The following is a 14,754-nucleotide window of genomic DNA, read 5'->3' as shown; positions in this document are numbered from 1 at the left end:
TTTAGTAGATAAGAAAGCTTTTTGATTTCTCTAAAACCTGGTTTGTCTGTGTGAACTTCAGTAAAATGTTTGTCCAGTACATATAAAATGAATCAATTCCAATTCTAGGCCTGCCAGTGATTTCCTCAATTTTGCTGTTGCATTCAGGGAGGAAGAAGCATGAGCAAATACTCAAAACATTGCTGTTTGGTGACAGATAAGACTGCAGTAAGTTACTCCCTAAAAGTTTGGAAATCAGTTGAGAGAGAGATTTTGATATTCCTTTTAATGTTGATGTAATATGTAACACTGTTCATCTTATGTTCTGCCATCTCTTCAGCCTTCTTTTCAACAGTGGTGCAAATTCAGTATATAATGTACTTCAGAGGGCTCTCATCTGCTTTCATATTTGTTGTTTCCATAGATCTAATTATCTGGCTAACATACACTTGGGAAACTATTCTCTGTTAGCACTTCTTAGATCACTGTCATATTTTTCTGTCTTTTTCATGATGTGGATCATGACTCAAGACACAATTTAGTAAATTTCACTAAAGCCAGGAAAAAAACAACAACACACCTATAAAACAGTCTAAGGAGGGAATAGCAATTGATTTTGGAGCAAAAAGTGTATAAAGAGCAACAATATGGATGAAGGATAAACCCTAGAGCACCTCTGGTTGTTTGAAGAAAATAAATGCAGAAAAGTGAAATGGTCTGTGGGATAACCTGTCAAAAATGTAATACGTGATTACTGTCTATGGTTTCAGGAAAAATGAATTGAAAAACTAAATTGGTACTTAAAGTTTAGGGTTATTGCTTTTGACATTTCAATGAGATCTTTACTGAGTAAAGATTTAAAGTTCCTCTTAAACTGAAAATTTGCTCTCAAATTTTCAGCTAAATTAAATATCAGCCCCATTCTAAGAGTAGTCTGGAACTCATTGTGGTCTTCTATGTGTTGAAATATTTACCGTGCTGCTCCATCTAGATTTGCATCCGGCTTGAAGCTTTGTGTTACTTTAGTTAAAAGATCTACCGAACCAAATGTACATAGTTTACAGATGACTTAAACATGCAAAAGTTACATTCAATTATGCTAATGACAGCAGTGTAAATGTCTCCTATTTTATGCACATAGAGAATCAAATGTGTGCTAATTTCTGTATTGTCTTTTGTAAACATTCTTTTAAAATCTTTTTAAGAAATCACTGATTTTACCTGAAGATAGGTGAAGGGATTTACATATTTGCATGTTGTTTTGCATTTTATTGTAGAGTCTTGATAATGTAAATTTAAAGAAGACTGAGATCCAGGGAGAAAAGTCTTAAGTGACTGTTTTTCTACTACATGCAATTCTAATGAAGCTACTTACAGAGGCAAAGAGTGTTGAGCCAAGTTTAACTCTTCCAAACATGCAACTTGTAGGAAAATTGAGAATATGGATTGAGTTTGTTCTTCTTTTAACTCTAGACAATAATGCCAAGGAGTAGAATTTGAGAAGTCTTTCAGATTCCTTTAAATTAAAAAAATAATAATTCAACTACCAGTATAAGCCAGGTGAAAATTGCTTAGACAGAAGTCTAAGAACAAAAGCTTATAACAAGAGAAAGTGTCTTCCCCTCCCCTCTACAGTTATGTGAAGTAGTCAGCTGTAGTTGATCCCTTAAGAGTGTTGCGCCAGCTTCAGGTGTCTGAGTTTTCAGCCCAAGTGATAGGTGCAAGAAGACATGCATGTTCATTTCCAAAAGGATCAAAATTGCTCAGAATTCCCCCGATGGAAGCTCGAATAAGAGAAAATAAGATAGAGAAATGCTGTCTCTAGAAACACGTGTTTATTTCAGATGCCCGAAATACACAAGGAGAAGGACACTAACTTTGTAAACAATCTGTAAGTATTGGTGGGTGTCAGCAACAGCACACCATTTCACGTGTGCATATGCACCCAATGCATATTTTAGCTCTTGACTTTTACAATATCAAATATCCCAGAGTTTCCAGGAACACTGTAGCTGGCTTATCAGTTCTTACAATACTTGATGCACAAGTTATCTCTCTGATATTCTAGAAGAAACTCCCCTCTCCCTATCTTGCAGTTCAACTCAAAATGTACTGGTGTGATAAGTTGACAAAGGTTGTTAAGATGAAAACTAGACAGAAAGCCACGTCTGCTAGCGGTAGATAGAACACATCTGTCAAAGACAGACAGGGTTACGTTGTATTTTTAGGGTTTAATCCATAATACATTTCTTTTGTACCTGATATATTGTCCTCTTTTTTTTTTTTTTTCCAACCTAATATTTTTGAAGAAGATAGTGTAGTTACATGTTTTGTAGCCCCTATTACGGTCACTATGCTTTCTTCTAAGTTTATCAACCCACCCAGTTTCTACATCTTTTTTTTTTCCATTTTAAAATGCAGTTAGAATCATAGAATATCCCGAGTTGGAAGGGACCCATAAGGATCATCAAGTCCAACTCTTGGCACCGCACAGGTCTACCCAAAATTTTAGACCATGTGACTAAGTGCACAGTCCAATCGCTTCTTAATTCAGACAGGCTTGGTGCAGTGACCACTGGGGAGCCTGTTCCAGTGTGCGACCACCCTCTCGGTGAAGAACCTCTTCCTGATGTCCAGCCTAAACTTCCCCTGCCTCAGCTTAACACCATTCCCGCAGGTCCTGTCACTGGTGATAACAGAGAATAGGTCTCCTGCCTCTCCACTCCCCCTATCGAGGAAGTTGTAGATTGCAATGAGGTCCCCCCTCAGCCTCCTCTTCTCCAGGCTGAACAGGCCCAGTGACCTCAGCTGCTCCTCATACGTCTTCCCCTCTAGGCCCTTCACCATCTTCGTCGCCCATATAGATAGTTACATCTATCCCATTCTAAATTACTGTTTTATCATCTTAGTAAGTGCTGAGGAGGAGCCCATCATGATTCTGTTTGCTGAGAAAATACAGTTGGGCTGACAAAGTTGCCAGAATTAGTCACGTGTTTGGTCTTGGCAACGCCCTAGTTATTAAAAAGAAAATAATATCTACTAATCATTTTCAATAAAAGCATTTAGTTATTATAACAGCTTTTTAATTATTTAGAATAGTAGCAGTATAGACAATCATAGACAAAAAAAATCTATATTTATATCTAGCTAATGCTAGCCAGTTGGAGAGAGAGCAGTAGTCATTTCTGAATAGACTGGTTCTTGAGAAGAGACCATGCACAGTGGCATTCCTCTATCACTAAATGGTGAGAAAACCAATCTAATTACAAGAAACATGAAATGAGCTGATATGAGTCAAACATAGTTAGAAAATACCAAATATTTTTATGTCTTTGGCCTTAAAGATACAGAAACTGCACTAAAATCCGCTCTTCCAATTCATTGGTGAAAACCTAATAGAGTTTTTGTCTCAGTAAATACAACAATAAAATACTGTCTAGAAAATGTTAAATCATCTTCAAGTTGTAAGACAAAATGTTACTGCTGCATCACTGATTTGTACTTCTTTGTCTTTGCCATGAATTCCACTAAGCTGACTTAATTGTAATGAAAACCTTTTTAGAGTGTTTCTTTTATATTTGTGATAATCAAATTTGTGTGTGATACTGAGATGTTGAAATTGTTTCTCAGGTTTTCATATACTGAAAACAATTACTTCAAGTAAAGATTATTACAGAATTTGTACCGTCTCTTTTAATCTCTAACTTTCCATATACTTCTTACAGTCTATAGGAAGCTCTTGACCATTTTAATAAGCTGTTAGTTAGATAATACAGATCCCCTCTTGGCCGTAAAAATGTTGGTAGTGATTTGCAATAGTTAAGTGTTCATTAAAAGTAAGTTATGGTGTGATTTGCTTGAAATTTCCTATTACAAACAGCAGACCCGAGTGCAAAAAATGATTTTATCATGATTAATGTTCTTGTGTTTAAAAAAACATGGTTCTCTGTGCCAACAAAGAAATTGTCCTCCATTCACTAGAGATTTTGCGATTTCTCACCTGATTGGTACGTTAGTGAAATCAAAGCTGCAAGTTCTGCTGAATTAGTAAGTAATTAGATGAGGTATATTATGTTACCTGTCCTTTTTCTTCTTTCTCCTTTCTTTTTTTTTTTTTTTAAATCAGTCCATAAAAATTACTTCTCCATTTTTTGCATTTTATTGCTCTTCAAATCATAGCTAAATCTATGGTTGCTTGTCTCAGCATATCAGAGTAATGCCTTTTATTGATGATAAAGCAGGATCTTGTTCATTGAAGTACTTAAATTTCTTCTGTACTTCAGAGGGAGCTTGAGGTATGCAAGGGGCACGAAACAGATTTTGAAATATAACTATACCATATTTTGTACTTGAAAACACATGTTTTTGATTCTGTCTTCTGCAAGTTTGTTTTATGCTCTTACAAACCAATGTGGCACCGTCAGACTTGCACTGTGTGTAACGTCTTGCTTGTTGAAAAGGCGCTGCAGAATGAAGAGTGGTACAGAGAGAGATCTGTGCTAGCTAGCTCAGGTAAATAGAGCGGTATATATTCTTAAATAATGTATGCAGGAAAAAGGGCAGCCATATTGGTGAGGTAGTCAACCCTGATAAGGAAGGGTCATGAGGTGGTATGTCTTCTTGACTTAGTGATAGGGTATCTTCATGAAGTGATAGTATTACACGTTTGCACAGTAAGTATCAGACATAGGATTTGCTGTGTTAAATGTACATAGTCCTGGAGTTGACTGCTACAGACATTTGCTCTGTCATAACTGTGTTCTAACACATTTGGGATAACAGCTGCCTATAGACCAACATCTTCACTCTTTAGTTCAATTTAGCACACTCATCTTTTTATTTTCTTTCAGAGTAGAATGTGCAGCTACAAGGTAGTATGAAACGGTTCTACCAAACAGTGAAAAAGGATGACACGAGGAACTTTTGCTTGTTCATTGAGAGTAAAGCTCCTATCTTTTGAAAGGCTAATGATGATCACAGCAAGCAGAACCTGCATTTTGTATAATATATGAAGCATAATATTTGGTACTCCAGCACCGTGATGTAATATTGATTCAACATACTCTCTGCAAACCTTGAGTCATAATTCTTGAAGACTTTTTAATCCCTTGCTGGATTGCAGCATCACTTCTTAGTTGGTCGTACATCAAATGTGAGACTTAGCAGAGAAGCTTACAAGCTTATGTCCTATTTCCTAGTCTACTTGGCTGTGCTGGGGAGAAAGCTCATAGAGTAAAACGCAGCAGAGAGCTGTCAATCCATTTATAAGGCAGATCTCACCGGTGCAACTTAAGAGTACTTCTTAGCTGGTAACCAGATGCACTTCTGGATATATCTTGACGCCATACTGGGATGAGACCTAGGTAAGTGACACTTGTCCTCCATCCTCTTATCTTTTTGTGTCCACTCCAATTTCCACTGGCAAGAAAGTAGTTCTCCAGCAAATCCATAATTGTTTGCTTTAAGCTACTGGGGTACCTGAGACTGTGACTTACTCTCCAGGACATACTTGCCCTGGGGCTTAGACAAAAGCATAGGTACCAACAGATCTATAGAGCAACAATTGGAACTGTAACCACATTTGACATTTTACTTGTCCTGTGTGCATGTGAAATGCCCACCAAGTTCCTAGCCCGGAGGGCTCAGAGAATATGCTGTGTGTTCATGCTGGGTCTTGAAAGTGAATTCCTGTTTGCAGTTCATGAGAAACTTGAAAATATTGGAGTTGGTAGGAAGTTTAGCCCATAACTACATAATAGAAGACACTCCATGCACCACAAATCCTGCTTTTCCCCCAGCTATATCTACTCTTTTTGTCTCCTGAACAACATACTAAACACGATTAGTGAAGCTGTATTAGCAGATCAGGACAGGATAGTTTTGGCCAGTTGCTGGTAGGTGATGAAATGCTGGTTGTGAGGAGTGCTGCTACAAACTACAGTAAATTAACTTTCCCATTCTTTTTCCCTCTGAAGGAGGAGAAAAAGTATTTAAAGACTAGCCAATACCAGAAATTAAAGTAAGAGCAATCATGATTAGAGAAGGCGTGATTAATAACATAATTGCACCACAGTAACAATAATAATTATAATTACTTTTATTTACATAAATTTAATTGCAGCAGTTAGTCCAGATTTACTGTTATGAACACTCAGTGATTTGTGGCTTGTGAGGTGAAAGATGATTCAAGTAGAGCTTTCCCCTTGCGCTGTGAGTAGTGACTTCCTTTTTGAGGCTAAGAAATGATGTACCTTTATACTTCAAATAACAACAATCAATTTCTTTAAGAAAGCCAGCCAAGGATGGGAGCGGATGGAAGGCACTAGCTCCTCTGGGCACTGTTTGGTATTCACTGAGAGCAAAGGAGATGGAAGCCTGCTCAGCTGATCATCTGAAGTCTCACTGGTTGATGCATCAACAGGAGTCTTCACATAACGTGGCTCCCAGGACCGACAGGCTCAGCTCAGAGTCTGCAAGGTAAAGTCCCCATCAGTGGGTGCAAGGAAGGGAAGATGATGAAATTTCAGTATGGGAAGGGGATGGCACAGCACCTACTGCTTCTGTTGTGGAGGGAACTGAGGAGTTGCTACTTGTTACAGAGAATTGGAGGCTGCCAGAGGGTGAATCCTGGAGCAACTGGTGAGAAACTAATGAAGAGATGCCAGGGCCTGGGGCTGAGAGTGTGGTTGCTAGGAAGATGGAAGTATTTCTTAAGGAAGAGTCAGCTGGAAGGTTTGGGGGCAGGTATACTGAGAAAGCAGGGATAACGTGGCAGTTGGATGATGCCTTGGTAGAAGAAAAAATGGAAAAAGTGTTGATGTTTTATCTAGACTGGAAAAGGGCAAATATAATAGGTGGGTGACTAACGTCTGTCATGCCTGCCCTCTGATTTCTGGTAAACCCACATAGGTTTGGAGTGCACACGGTAAAGAATTGGAAGAAAGTAGCATAAAATATCCCCGATAGTGCGGGAAAGACGGGCTCAGGCACATGACAGACTTACCAAGTTGGAGTATGTCTGTGGGGTGAGGTAATTAAAAACGTATATGCTGCAGCATGTGTTGTAAACATGTAAGCTGTAGCAAATGTGAACTATAACTCGATGAAAGCAGCTCATGTTGGTGTGAACTGTGAGCATAAGCCTAGGCAGTGCCCCCAGCCCAGGTGGTGTGCATGAAACTGTTAGCTGTAGAAATTACCTTCACAGCTTCTCCCAGCTGGGTTCAGGTGGCTAACAGGGCTGTGTGAGGTTGTTGCAGGGCCAGGCAAAAACCTGCTTTAAAAATTGTAATTTATATAGCTGATGAAGATATGCACTAAATAGATTAAAGAAGTACTCTTAAGGGTGTTTATAACAGAACAGCTGGTTCTTACTGGCATCCTGTAGCCACTCATGCTTCCACTGGGGTTAAAGGCAAGTATGAGAGAGACTTGCTAGCCAAAAGCTTTTGAAGGAACACAATGCCTGATTCTAAAAAGGGAGTGACTGTATCGTGTATCACACTGGGAAGCCTCAGAGAGGAGGTTGAACTGCTTTGCTCTTCTGTGTGGATGTGAGCTGAGGAAGGAGGTAAGAGGGGTATTGTTGTGCAGGGTGAGCGATGGGCTAGGGAAGCTGAGGAGCCTCTTGACAGTGGGTGGTATGGAACTGGGTTGTGTTTTTCTGCTTTTCCCAACCTGCACTGGCTGATGCTTTTGTTTCTGAAGTGAAGTGCTGAGGCTGCCAGCCAGAGAGCTGTGCTCCAGCCCAGCATGTGGAAATCCCAAGGGCAAAGGGGCTGCAGTGGCAGGTTTCTCCAGGAAGGAGTACACTGTAGTGGTAGCTGCAGCACAGTGTTTCTAAAGGTCTCGTATAACAAGCTCTTTATAGAATTTTGTTCTGAGTTATTGCAAAAAGAGCTGGAAGATGCATAATTGCTCTGGAGTATAATTTGTGGGCACCATAAAAATGATGGCAGGGGAAGTAGATCCAGGTCACTTGTATTTGTCCGGGTCATGTGTTCAGCTGTATATCAGTGTACAGCTGACTACAGCAAGATGTTGGGTACCTGACACCAATTCTTTAAGAGTTTTCCAGGGACTGTAGGAGGTAGAGAGCAAAGGGCAGAAAAAAATGAAATGTGCATCCCTGCACATACTATGTATCACCTACGTAAAAGAACTTGGAGCAGATCCAAAATATCCTTGGAGCAGAACATTGTGCAGAAGCAGGCACTATTATTATTGCTACTGTATATGCTATTTGTGAGCTGCAGACAACTGTCTAACTAAGCATAATAGCTTTAGTGGTATGCAGCTATTAAACAAACAAGCCCCAAGCACTTTATATATATATATATATATAGTGGACTAGGATGTTCATTAAAAACTGGCCTTTTCTTAAAGCTCTAGCTTCAAACTGCTGGTGTGAATTGGTTTTCCTTAGGATATGCATACCATCATTTCAGTAAGGGCTCAGTTCCTCAGATTTCCAGGCCCTGCTCTGTTACCGTGCTTGCTACGGCTGTACCTGGTGCAGGGCAGAGTTACTCAGCAGAGCACGGGCTGTGTGCATGTAATGCAGCCCGTTTGCTGCTTGAGCTGTCTCAGGAATGGTAAGTGAAATAGCGGGGTTGACATGCTGCTCTGCCTGAGCCAATTAAAGCAAATTGTTTATAGCTTACAAATTCCTATCTTTGTTTTGCTGTTGGGGCTTGTTATTTTTAAGGGTGTGTGAACTGTGATTTCTGAGAAGTGTTAATGAGTTCTCTTGGTTGCTTTCATCTGGGAATACAAAATTTTACTAAAATGTCATTCTTTCTCTTTTAAATGGTTCTGTTCTGTTAGGTGTCCAAACTGTGGTGGTGTTTTTTTTTTTTCTCTTTTTTTCCCCCCTTTGGTTTTGTTTTTAATGCTTTTCTAATGAGGATGATATTCTTTAAGCTGCTGAGTGTTTTCTGTGGGGTTCTAAGCCCCTGGAGGCTGTGGGCATTGAAGGGTGCCTGATATCTTAAACAGCTAGGTCCCTTTTAATGTTAGCATTTTTGCTTACTTTTAATGAATGAGGGTGGATCTTCTTGGAGGTGAAGGTGTAGGAACCAATTTTGATCACTTCCTCTATGCTCGCTACTAAGGGAAGGGGGAAGCAAATCATTCAAAATTAATTAAAAGAAGAAAAGGAAAAGTAAGGAATATACTGTGTTTAAGATGGGGGAAGCAAGGAATGTTGAAAGTTCTCTGCTTTGTGCTTTTGATCTGTAAGACAAAAACTTACTGTCTGTCAGAAGCGGTATAAGCAAAATTCATCAACGTGTATGTGGTATGTTGACTGCTATGCAGAAGATCATACATAACATTTAAATTTAACAATTTCAACAAGTTCTTTTTGTTCTCTTCTGAAAAATATGGGGTTAAGGAGTAAGACTGTGTGACTTGCTGACTACAGATAAATATTTCGATCAGCTTGTAGTAATCCCTGAATGGAGTCATTGGGGAACACAGTACAGAGATGTCCAAGTTCCCTGGGTCTGCAACAGCATGTGTCCAGAATGAGGCTGGCTGTATTTGTGTGATAACATGTTCAGTGCCTACTTAAATGGAGTATGAATTCATATGAATATGGCTATGCTACTTCTGAAATCGCAGTGGTGGGTCCACGTGGCGGTTTGTGATGCAGCTTGCAGATTTGTGGGCTTTTAGACAAAGGCAGAATGAGGTTTTCAAGATGGGTCTGAAAGTCCAACTTAGTTTTCTTTAGCTGCTGCTGTGGTTTTGTGTGGATCACTTAAATCTACCTTTTCCCTTTAGTTCTCCATTTCCCCTGCCTCCCTCAAATGGCAGTAATGGTCCATCTTGTCTATCAACTGAGAGCATTGCTAATTGCAAACTGTTAATGTTTATAAACCACTTCAAAAATGAATAGTCATCTTGGGTGAGATCAAATTGCCACTCTGTTCTCACCATGGAAATAAAAGCACATTGGTGTCTACTTGCCTCAGATCTACTTGTGACCCCCAGGCCTGACAACACCGAGGCCGGTGTCTGGGGAGGCTGTTCGTGACTCATATAGGGGCAGCAGAGCTATTTGCTGTCTATTCTTCAAAAATACATGAGGCGAGGGAAAGCGTTTCAAACCTTGGAGGTAGAACAATGCTTTGCTTCTGTGTTACTCTCGGTAGGTAGTGAGTATCAACAATTGTCTGTTGAAATTCACAAATCTGACTTCCTACAGCTCTTCCTAGCTACTCCAGGCAGGATATTCCTTTCCGCAGATGTGGCACAGTTCCGCAAGTCAGAACCCGATGTTCAGTGAGCAGTCCTAACTAAATCTTGGGTCATCTCACAAGGATTTGGCATGGCTGACTGCTGCTATTAACATTAATTTTCCTGGCAAACTAACTAGAAGTGTCTTTCCTAGTTCCAACTTGACAAGGTGGCAACTATCTAGTCATGCAAGTAAAATGATTAGCTTAGGCTGAATTTTTAAGCTTTCAATTCTTTCAAATAAGGTAAACAGAATATAGAAACACTCTCCCCATGAATAGACAGCTGCAGAAATCCTATCTGGCTGAACAAAATTGTAAGGATGTCTGATCTGTGTAGGTCCATCTCCAGACTGATGCTTTGGTTCATATCATGGTCAGTGGAAATTATATGGCCCTGCTAACAGGAACATTACCAGGATATTTCATAGATGAATCCAGTCAAGGTAAAAATCCACATGTTTAAGTTGAAGGCTGGGATTAAGGTGTCTCCTGCAGGACCTGTAAGAATATACATGGTGTATCTTCTACAGCAATTTCTGTTGGCTTCCTTGAACACCTCCTGTTCACAGAGTAGACCAGATCTCTGTGATGCCCTTTCTAAGTAAAACAAAGTTGGAGGCCCAGACTTTGCGAGTGGCTGTCAACATTTGCAGACTGACTGGGACAGTGTGATGAGCCAAGCCCTTGGCAGCACAGCCTGGCCAGGTTTGCGTGCGTGGGCAGCAGGTCAGAGCAGCTTCTAAGCACTGAGCTGAGATACTAAATGCTAGTGGGAATGCAGGTGTGGGAGAAATGCGTGCCGAATCACACAGCAGTGGGTAGGTGAGGAAGTGATGAGCACGACTTATAAGCTGTGGGATAAAACAGAAAGCTCAGATCCCAGCAAAGATTTGTGCACTGGGAGATTTGTGATAAGGGACCTGAAAAGGCAGTCTGGACCGAAATAGAGCAGACAACATTAGACTGCAGTACTCCCAGCTGAGAGCTCAAACTCTCTTTTAAAGTCTGTACCAATTGATTGTAGAGACAGCTAGTTGGAAGAATGGTGTAGAGTCTCGCAGACACTGGAAGCTCAAAGCAGGGAGACATTTGACTGCTCGTTTGCTGCTGGTATGCTCGTAGTTGCTTGGGCTAGTTGTTTTTTTTTTTTTTTTTGGGTGGGGGGGAGGCTGTGGGTACGAAGTGACAACTCTTCCTCTTTTGCAGCTGGGTGCAACCATGCTTTCCTACAGAATGAACTGAGGATATGGTGAAGCTCAGCCATATGACATCAATTCGGTACTTAAGCCTAACAAAAATATTGCAACCTGCCTTTCTTTTCCTTATTAGCTCCCAAAGCTGTACTGAAATTTTGCAAAATAAATGGGAGCAGAGAAAACTGGAACAGGCAACCTCTTGCTGAAGACAGATGTAGTATGACTTTGCATTCTGGTACCCTTAAGCTGCTAATGTCACTTCCCCCTTTGGTAAATTCAACCCATATTTTTGTTCACTATTTATTGGTTTGTTCCCTCTGTGGGAACTGTTTGATCTCAGCATTGGTACAAAAAGTTTTGTTGAAGTCAACAGTTTATTCTTAAATTTGAACCATGTGCTTTTTGCTTGGAATTAAGATTAAAAAACTTCATCCACCATGGGAATGAATTTTTAGGTCAGGCAACAGTACCATGTGCTGTAACTTCTTGGTGCCAGCTGAAGCTCATGAAATTCTTGTCTGTGGTATGGGCACGCAAATAATGGAGTCTTCAGAAGCCCAAATGTAGTTGAGAGGAATGACAGGAACATTTTAGGGATTTTTTTCTATTCAAGATGTCTGTCCTAAAGCTCTTCCTGGATAGGAGCATCCAGGTGTTCTTCTCAAATACCAAGGTGTGTTTTTGAAAGGCAAGTCCAGTGATAATGTTCCCTATAACCCAGTAGCAACAGGGAAAGTAAAGAACCAAATTTTGCTTATGATGGCAAACTGATTCATTTAGCTCTCGGTCTTCCTTTGGTAAACTCAAGGTGAAAATTCCCTGCTCGTGAGACAGTCTCCAGCTCAGTAGCATAGGAAATGCAGCGCGATACTATGGATTTTTTTTTCTCCCACAGTTGGCCATTCAGTTGTGGTTTCCAAAAGAGGTCAAGAGGCAAGGAGCTGTTATCAACTGTGGTTGAAGCCCTTCTGATCTTGCCTGGCTGCTATTAGTGGCTGGAGAAATGAGTTTCTTAGTCTTGAACTTCCTCTTTGCGATTTTCCCATCTTTGCTACTAACAAAGAATAATGCTTGTCTGTGTTACAGATCAGCTGCTGCTTTTGTAATTTCCTTAGTGTTTTCATTGCCTTTAGTGCTGCTGGCAGCATTTCATGGCAGAATTGCCACTGAAATACCTGGTTAGTGTCTGCAACATCTGCTTGGTTTGGATTTACATATGAGATATTTTATAGAAAGTTAATGCTGATTACACAACTGTGCATAATATACAGGCTGAGGGGAGGAGAGCTCCTCAGTTGGCTTAAATCAGCCTCAGTCTCAAAGCTGTTGTGAAGTTTTGTGGTGTCCCTCCTATAAATACTGCCGGTAATGGAGAAAACACCTAACACCTTCCTCTCAACTGCACCACCCCAGTTCTTAGTCACAAGTGTGTTTTGTAAACTGAGGCTGAGGGATTTTGTGGATCAGAGCAGTGTTCTTCATCCTTCTTGTCCGACTGCTGTCTCCACGGGGCTGTGAGGTAAAGGCCACTTTCCTTCTTCCCTTGGCAAATTCCATCTTTAGTGACTGTCTGCTCACTTCTAAAGGAAATCACATACTGAAACAGAAATTCATTATCCTCACAGGTATGATGAGCTCCTGTTAAGGCACTCTTGAAAAATACCCTTTGGAAATAACTGAAAATGGATTTGTTGTTGTAATTTGCACCACCTTGCAAAATTTGAGCAGGGAATTTGCCAGCAATTAAAACAATGGCTAGATACGACAGAGAAAACAGTTTTTCATTTGGTAGCCTGCAGATATTGGGTGCATATACATGCTGGCTGTTCCTGGTGTTTGGAAATGATCTTCCCCTCTATTGTGAGAGAATTAATAGCAAGAGATAGACTACAGGACTCGGAAGGTGCTTTAGGTTATTGGAAGGCAAAACCAGGTCCGTGAGCTGTCGGATACTTAGCAGTTGTTACCTGTGTCACTTTCTGTCTCAGCATAGCTGCACTGCTGTTATATGGCTCCTGTTGCACAAAACCTGCTTATTTATAGCTTGTATAATTGCACATTTGAATAGCGAGGTAGCAAACCAGTTGCTAGTGGTTAGCTGCTTTCTTCAACGGAAAAAATTATCCCACGGTCCAGGGCAGCAGACCATTGAGACACTGAAAGAAGCTAACTGCAGGGGACCGTGGTGGAAAAATGCTGAGGGAGTTTTAGGGTGCAAAGCAAGGCCTGGCTGCTCATGCTGCTTGCTCTTACAACGCGCGCGTGCAGTGCAATGCTGGCCTACCGTAATTCCCTTCTGGCACATCCCTGCTTTGTGCACACAGTTTGTAACAGAGAATTGGTTTCGGGGCTGCCGGTGGGTGCTCACTTGCGATGACTGAGAGAGATTGCCATGCAGCACGGCTTTAGAGCTGGATTGTTCGACGTAGGAGAAGTGACAGGATTGCAAAGCCTTTGCTGAGCAGCTCCTTTCAAATAAGCCCCGTGAGTTCCTACCTGGCTAGCTCGGTTGTGTCTGTACTTTTCATGTGACATGGATGTTTCAGGAAGTTCGTTATGCTAGGGAGGAAAAGCTTGAAATTTCTTGCAAATCTGAAGCATTTTTGCTCCGATTAGGTGGGAGGAAATCACAGTTTGAGCTGAATTGAAGTAAAATTCCTTTGAAGTGCTGCATAAATAGCATCAACCTTCAGAAGGAAGAAAACTGACAATGCCTGAACTTTACTGACATGTAGAAGACATGTTCTTAGCTACTGGAGAAAAGATGGTGCATGTTTGTTTGTTTTTAATTTCTGCTCTCATCCCTTTCTTCAGACTCCATGTTGCCATGGCCTTTAAGTTTTTTTTTGTATGATTATAAGTGTTTTGACTTCTGTAATTGGACACCATGCAGCCAAATCATTCTGCGCAAGCCTTAGAAAACTTAGCAGAAATACTTGGATGGACTTTGATCTTCAGTCTACCAATAAGTTAAAGAAGACTGCTCAAATAAGTGGAGGCACCACTAGCAATGACTATTGCTACAGTAAATAATTTAAAACTCTTGTACAGCTGCATTTATTTCTCCTTTTCTAATTCCTGAAGCATAGTGTAGAGTATAGAAAAAAAGGCACTTTTATATATCAGGACTGTATAATAAAGTATGGTAAAATACAGGATCTAGAAAAAAAAATCTGCATGTATGTGTGGGCAAACCTTAATTTTGCCTAAAGAATGTAACTTGCTGCTTTTTAATTTGTGGTGCGGATACAGCAAATCTGCAATTAAGCCTTCTAGCAGGTCTGTAGGATTGGTAATTGTTTTGTAATCCTTCTTTGGAACACAATAAATGCAAA

At 40.4% G+C, this 14,754-nt stretch overlaps 1 protein-coding gene across 7 annotated transcripts in view; it reads left to right on the top strand.

The window, feature by feature from the left end:
• SLC39A8 (solute carrier family 39 member 8) overlaps positions 1 to 14,754 on the top strand; it is a 61,856-nt gene that overhangs the window by 25,929 nt on the left and 21,173 nt on the right. For 2 of the 7 annotated variants that reach the window (XR_010831565.1, XR_007164203.2), the window contains exons 8-9: positions 4,830 to 5,342; positions 6,268 to 6,456. Coding sequence is in view for 1 of the 7 variants with exons in the window: in XM_048066401.2 (XP_047922358.1) it covers positions 109 to 120 (12 nt within the window). In the remaining 6 variants the exon portion in view is untranslated. Of the gene's footprint in view, positions 1 to 108; positions 3,855 to 3,960; positions 3,979 to 4,829; positions 5,343 to 6,100; positions 6,190 to 6,267; positions 6,457 to 14,754 lie in introns of those variants that run through there. The other 5 variants (XR_010831564.1, XR_007164204.2, XR_010831563.1 and 2 more) reach the window with 5 other exon arrangements.

The sequence above is a fragment of the Anser cygnoides genome, chromosome 4, assembly GCF_040182565.1.
Source record: "Anser cygnoides isolate HZ-2024a breed goose chromosome 4, Taihu_goose_T2T_genome, whole genome shotgun sequence".
NCBI classification, from domain to species: Eukaryota; Metazoa; Chordata; class Aves; order Anseriformes; family Anatidae; genus Anser; species Anser cygnoides.
The sequence above is the reverse complement of the archived record's forward strand: the minus strand, read 5'-3'. Positions and strand labels throughout refer to the sequence as shown.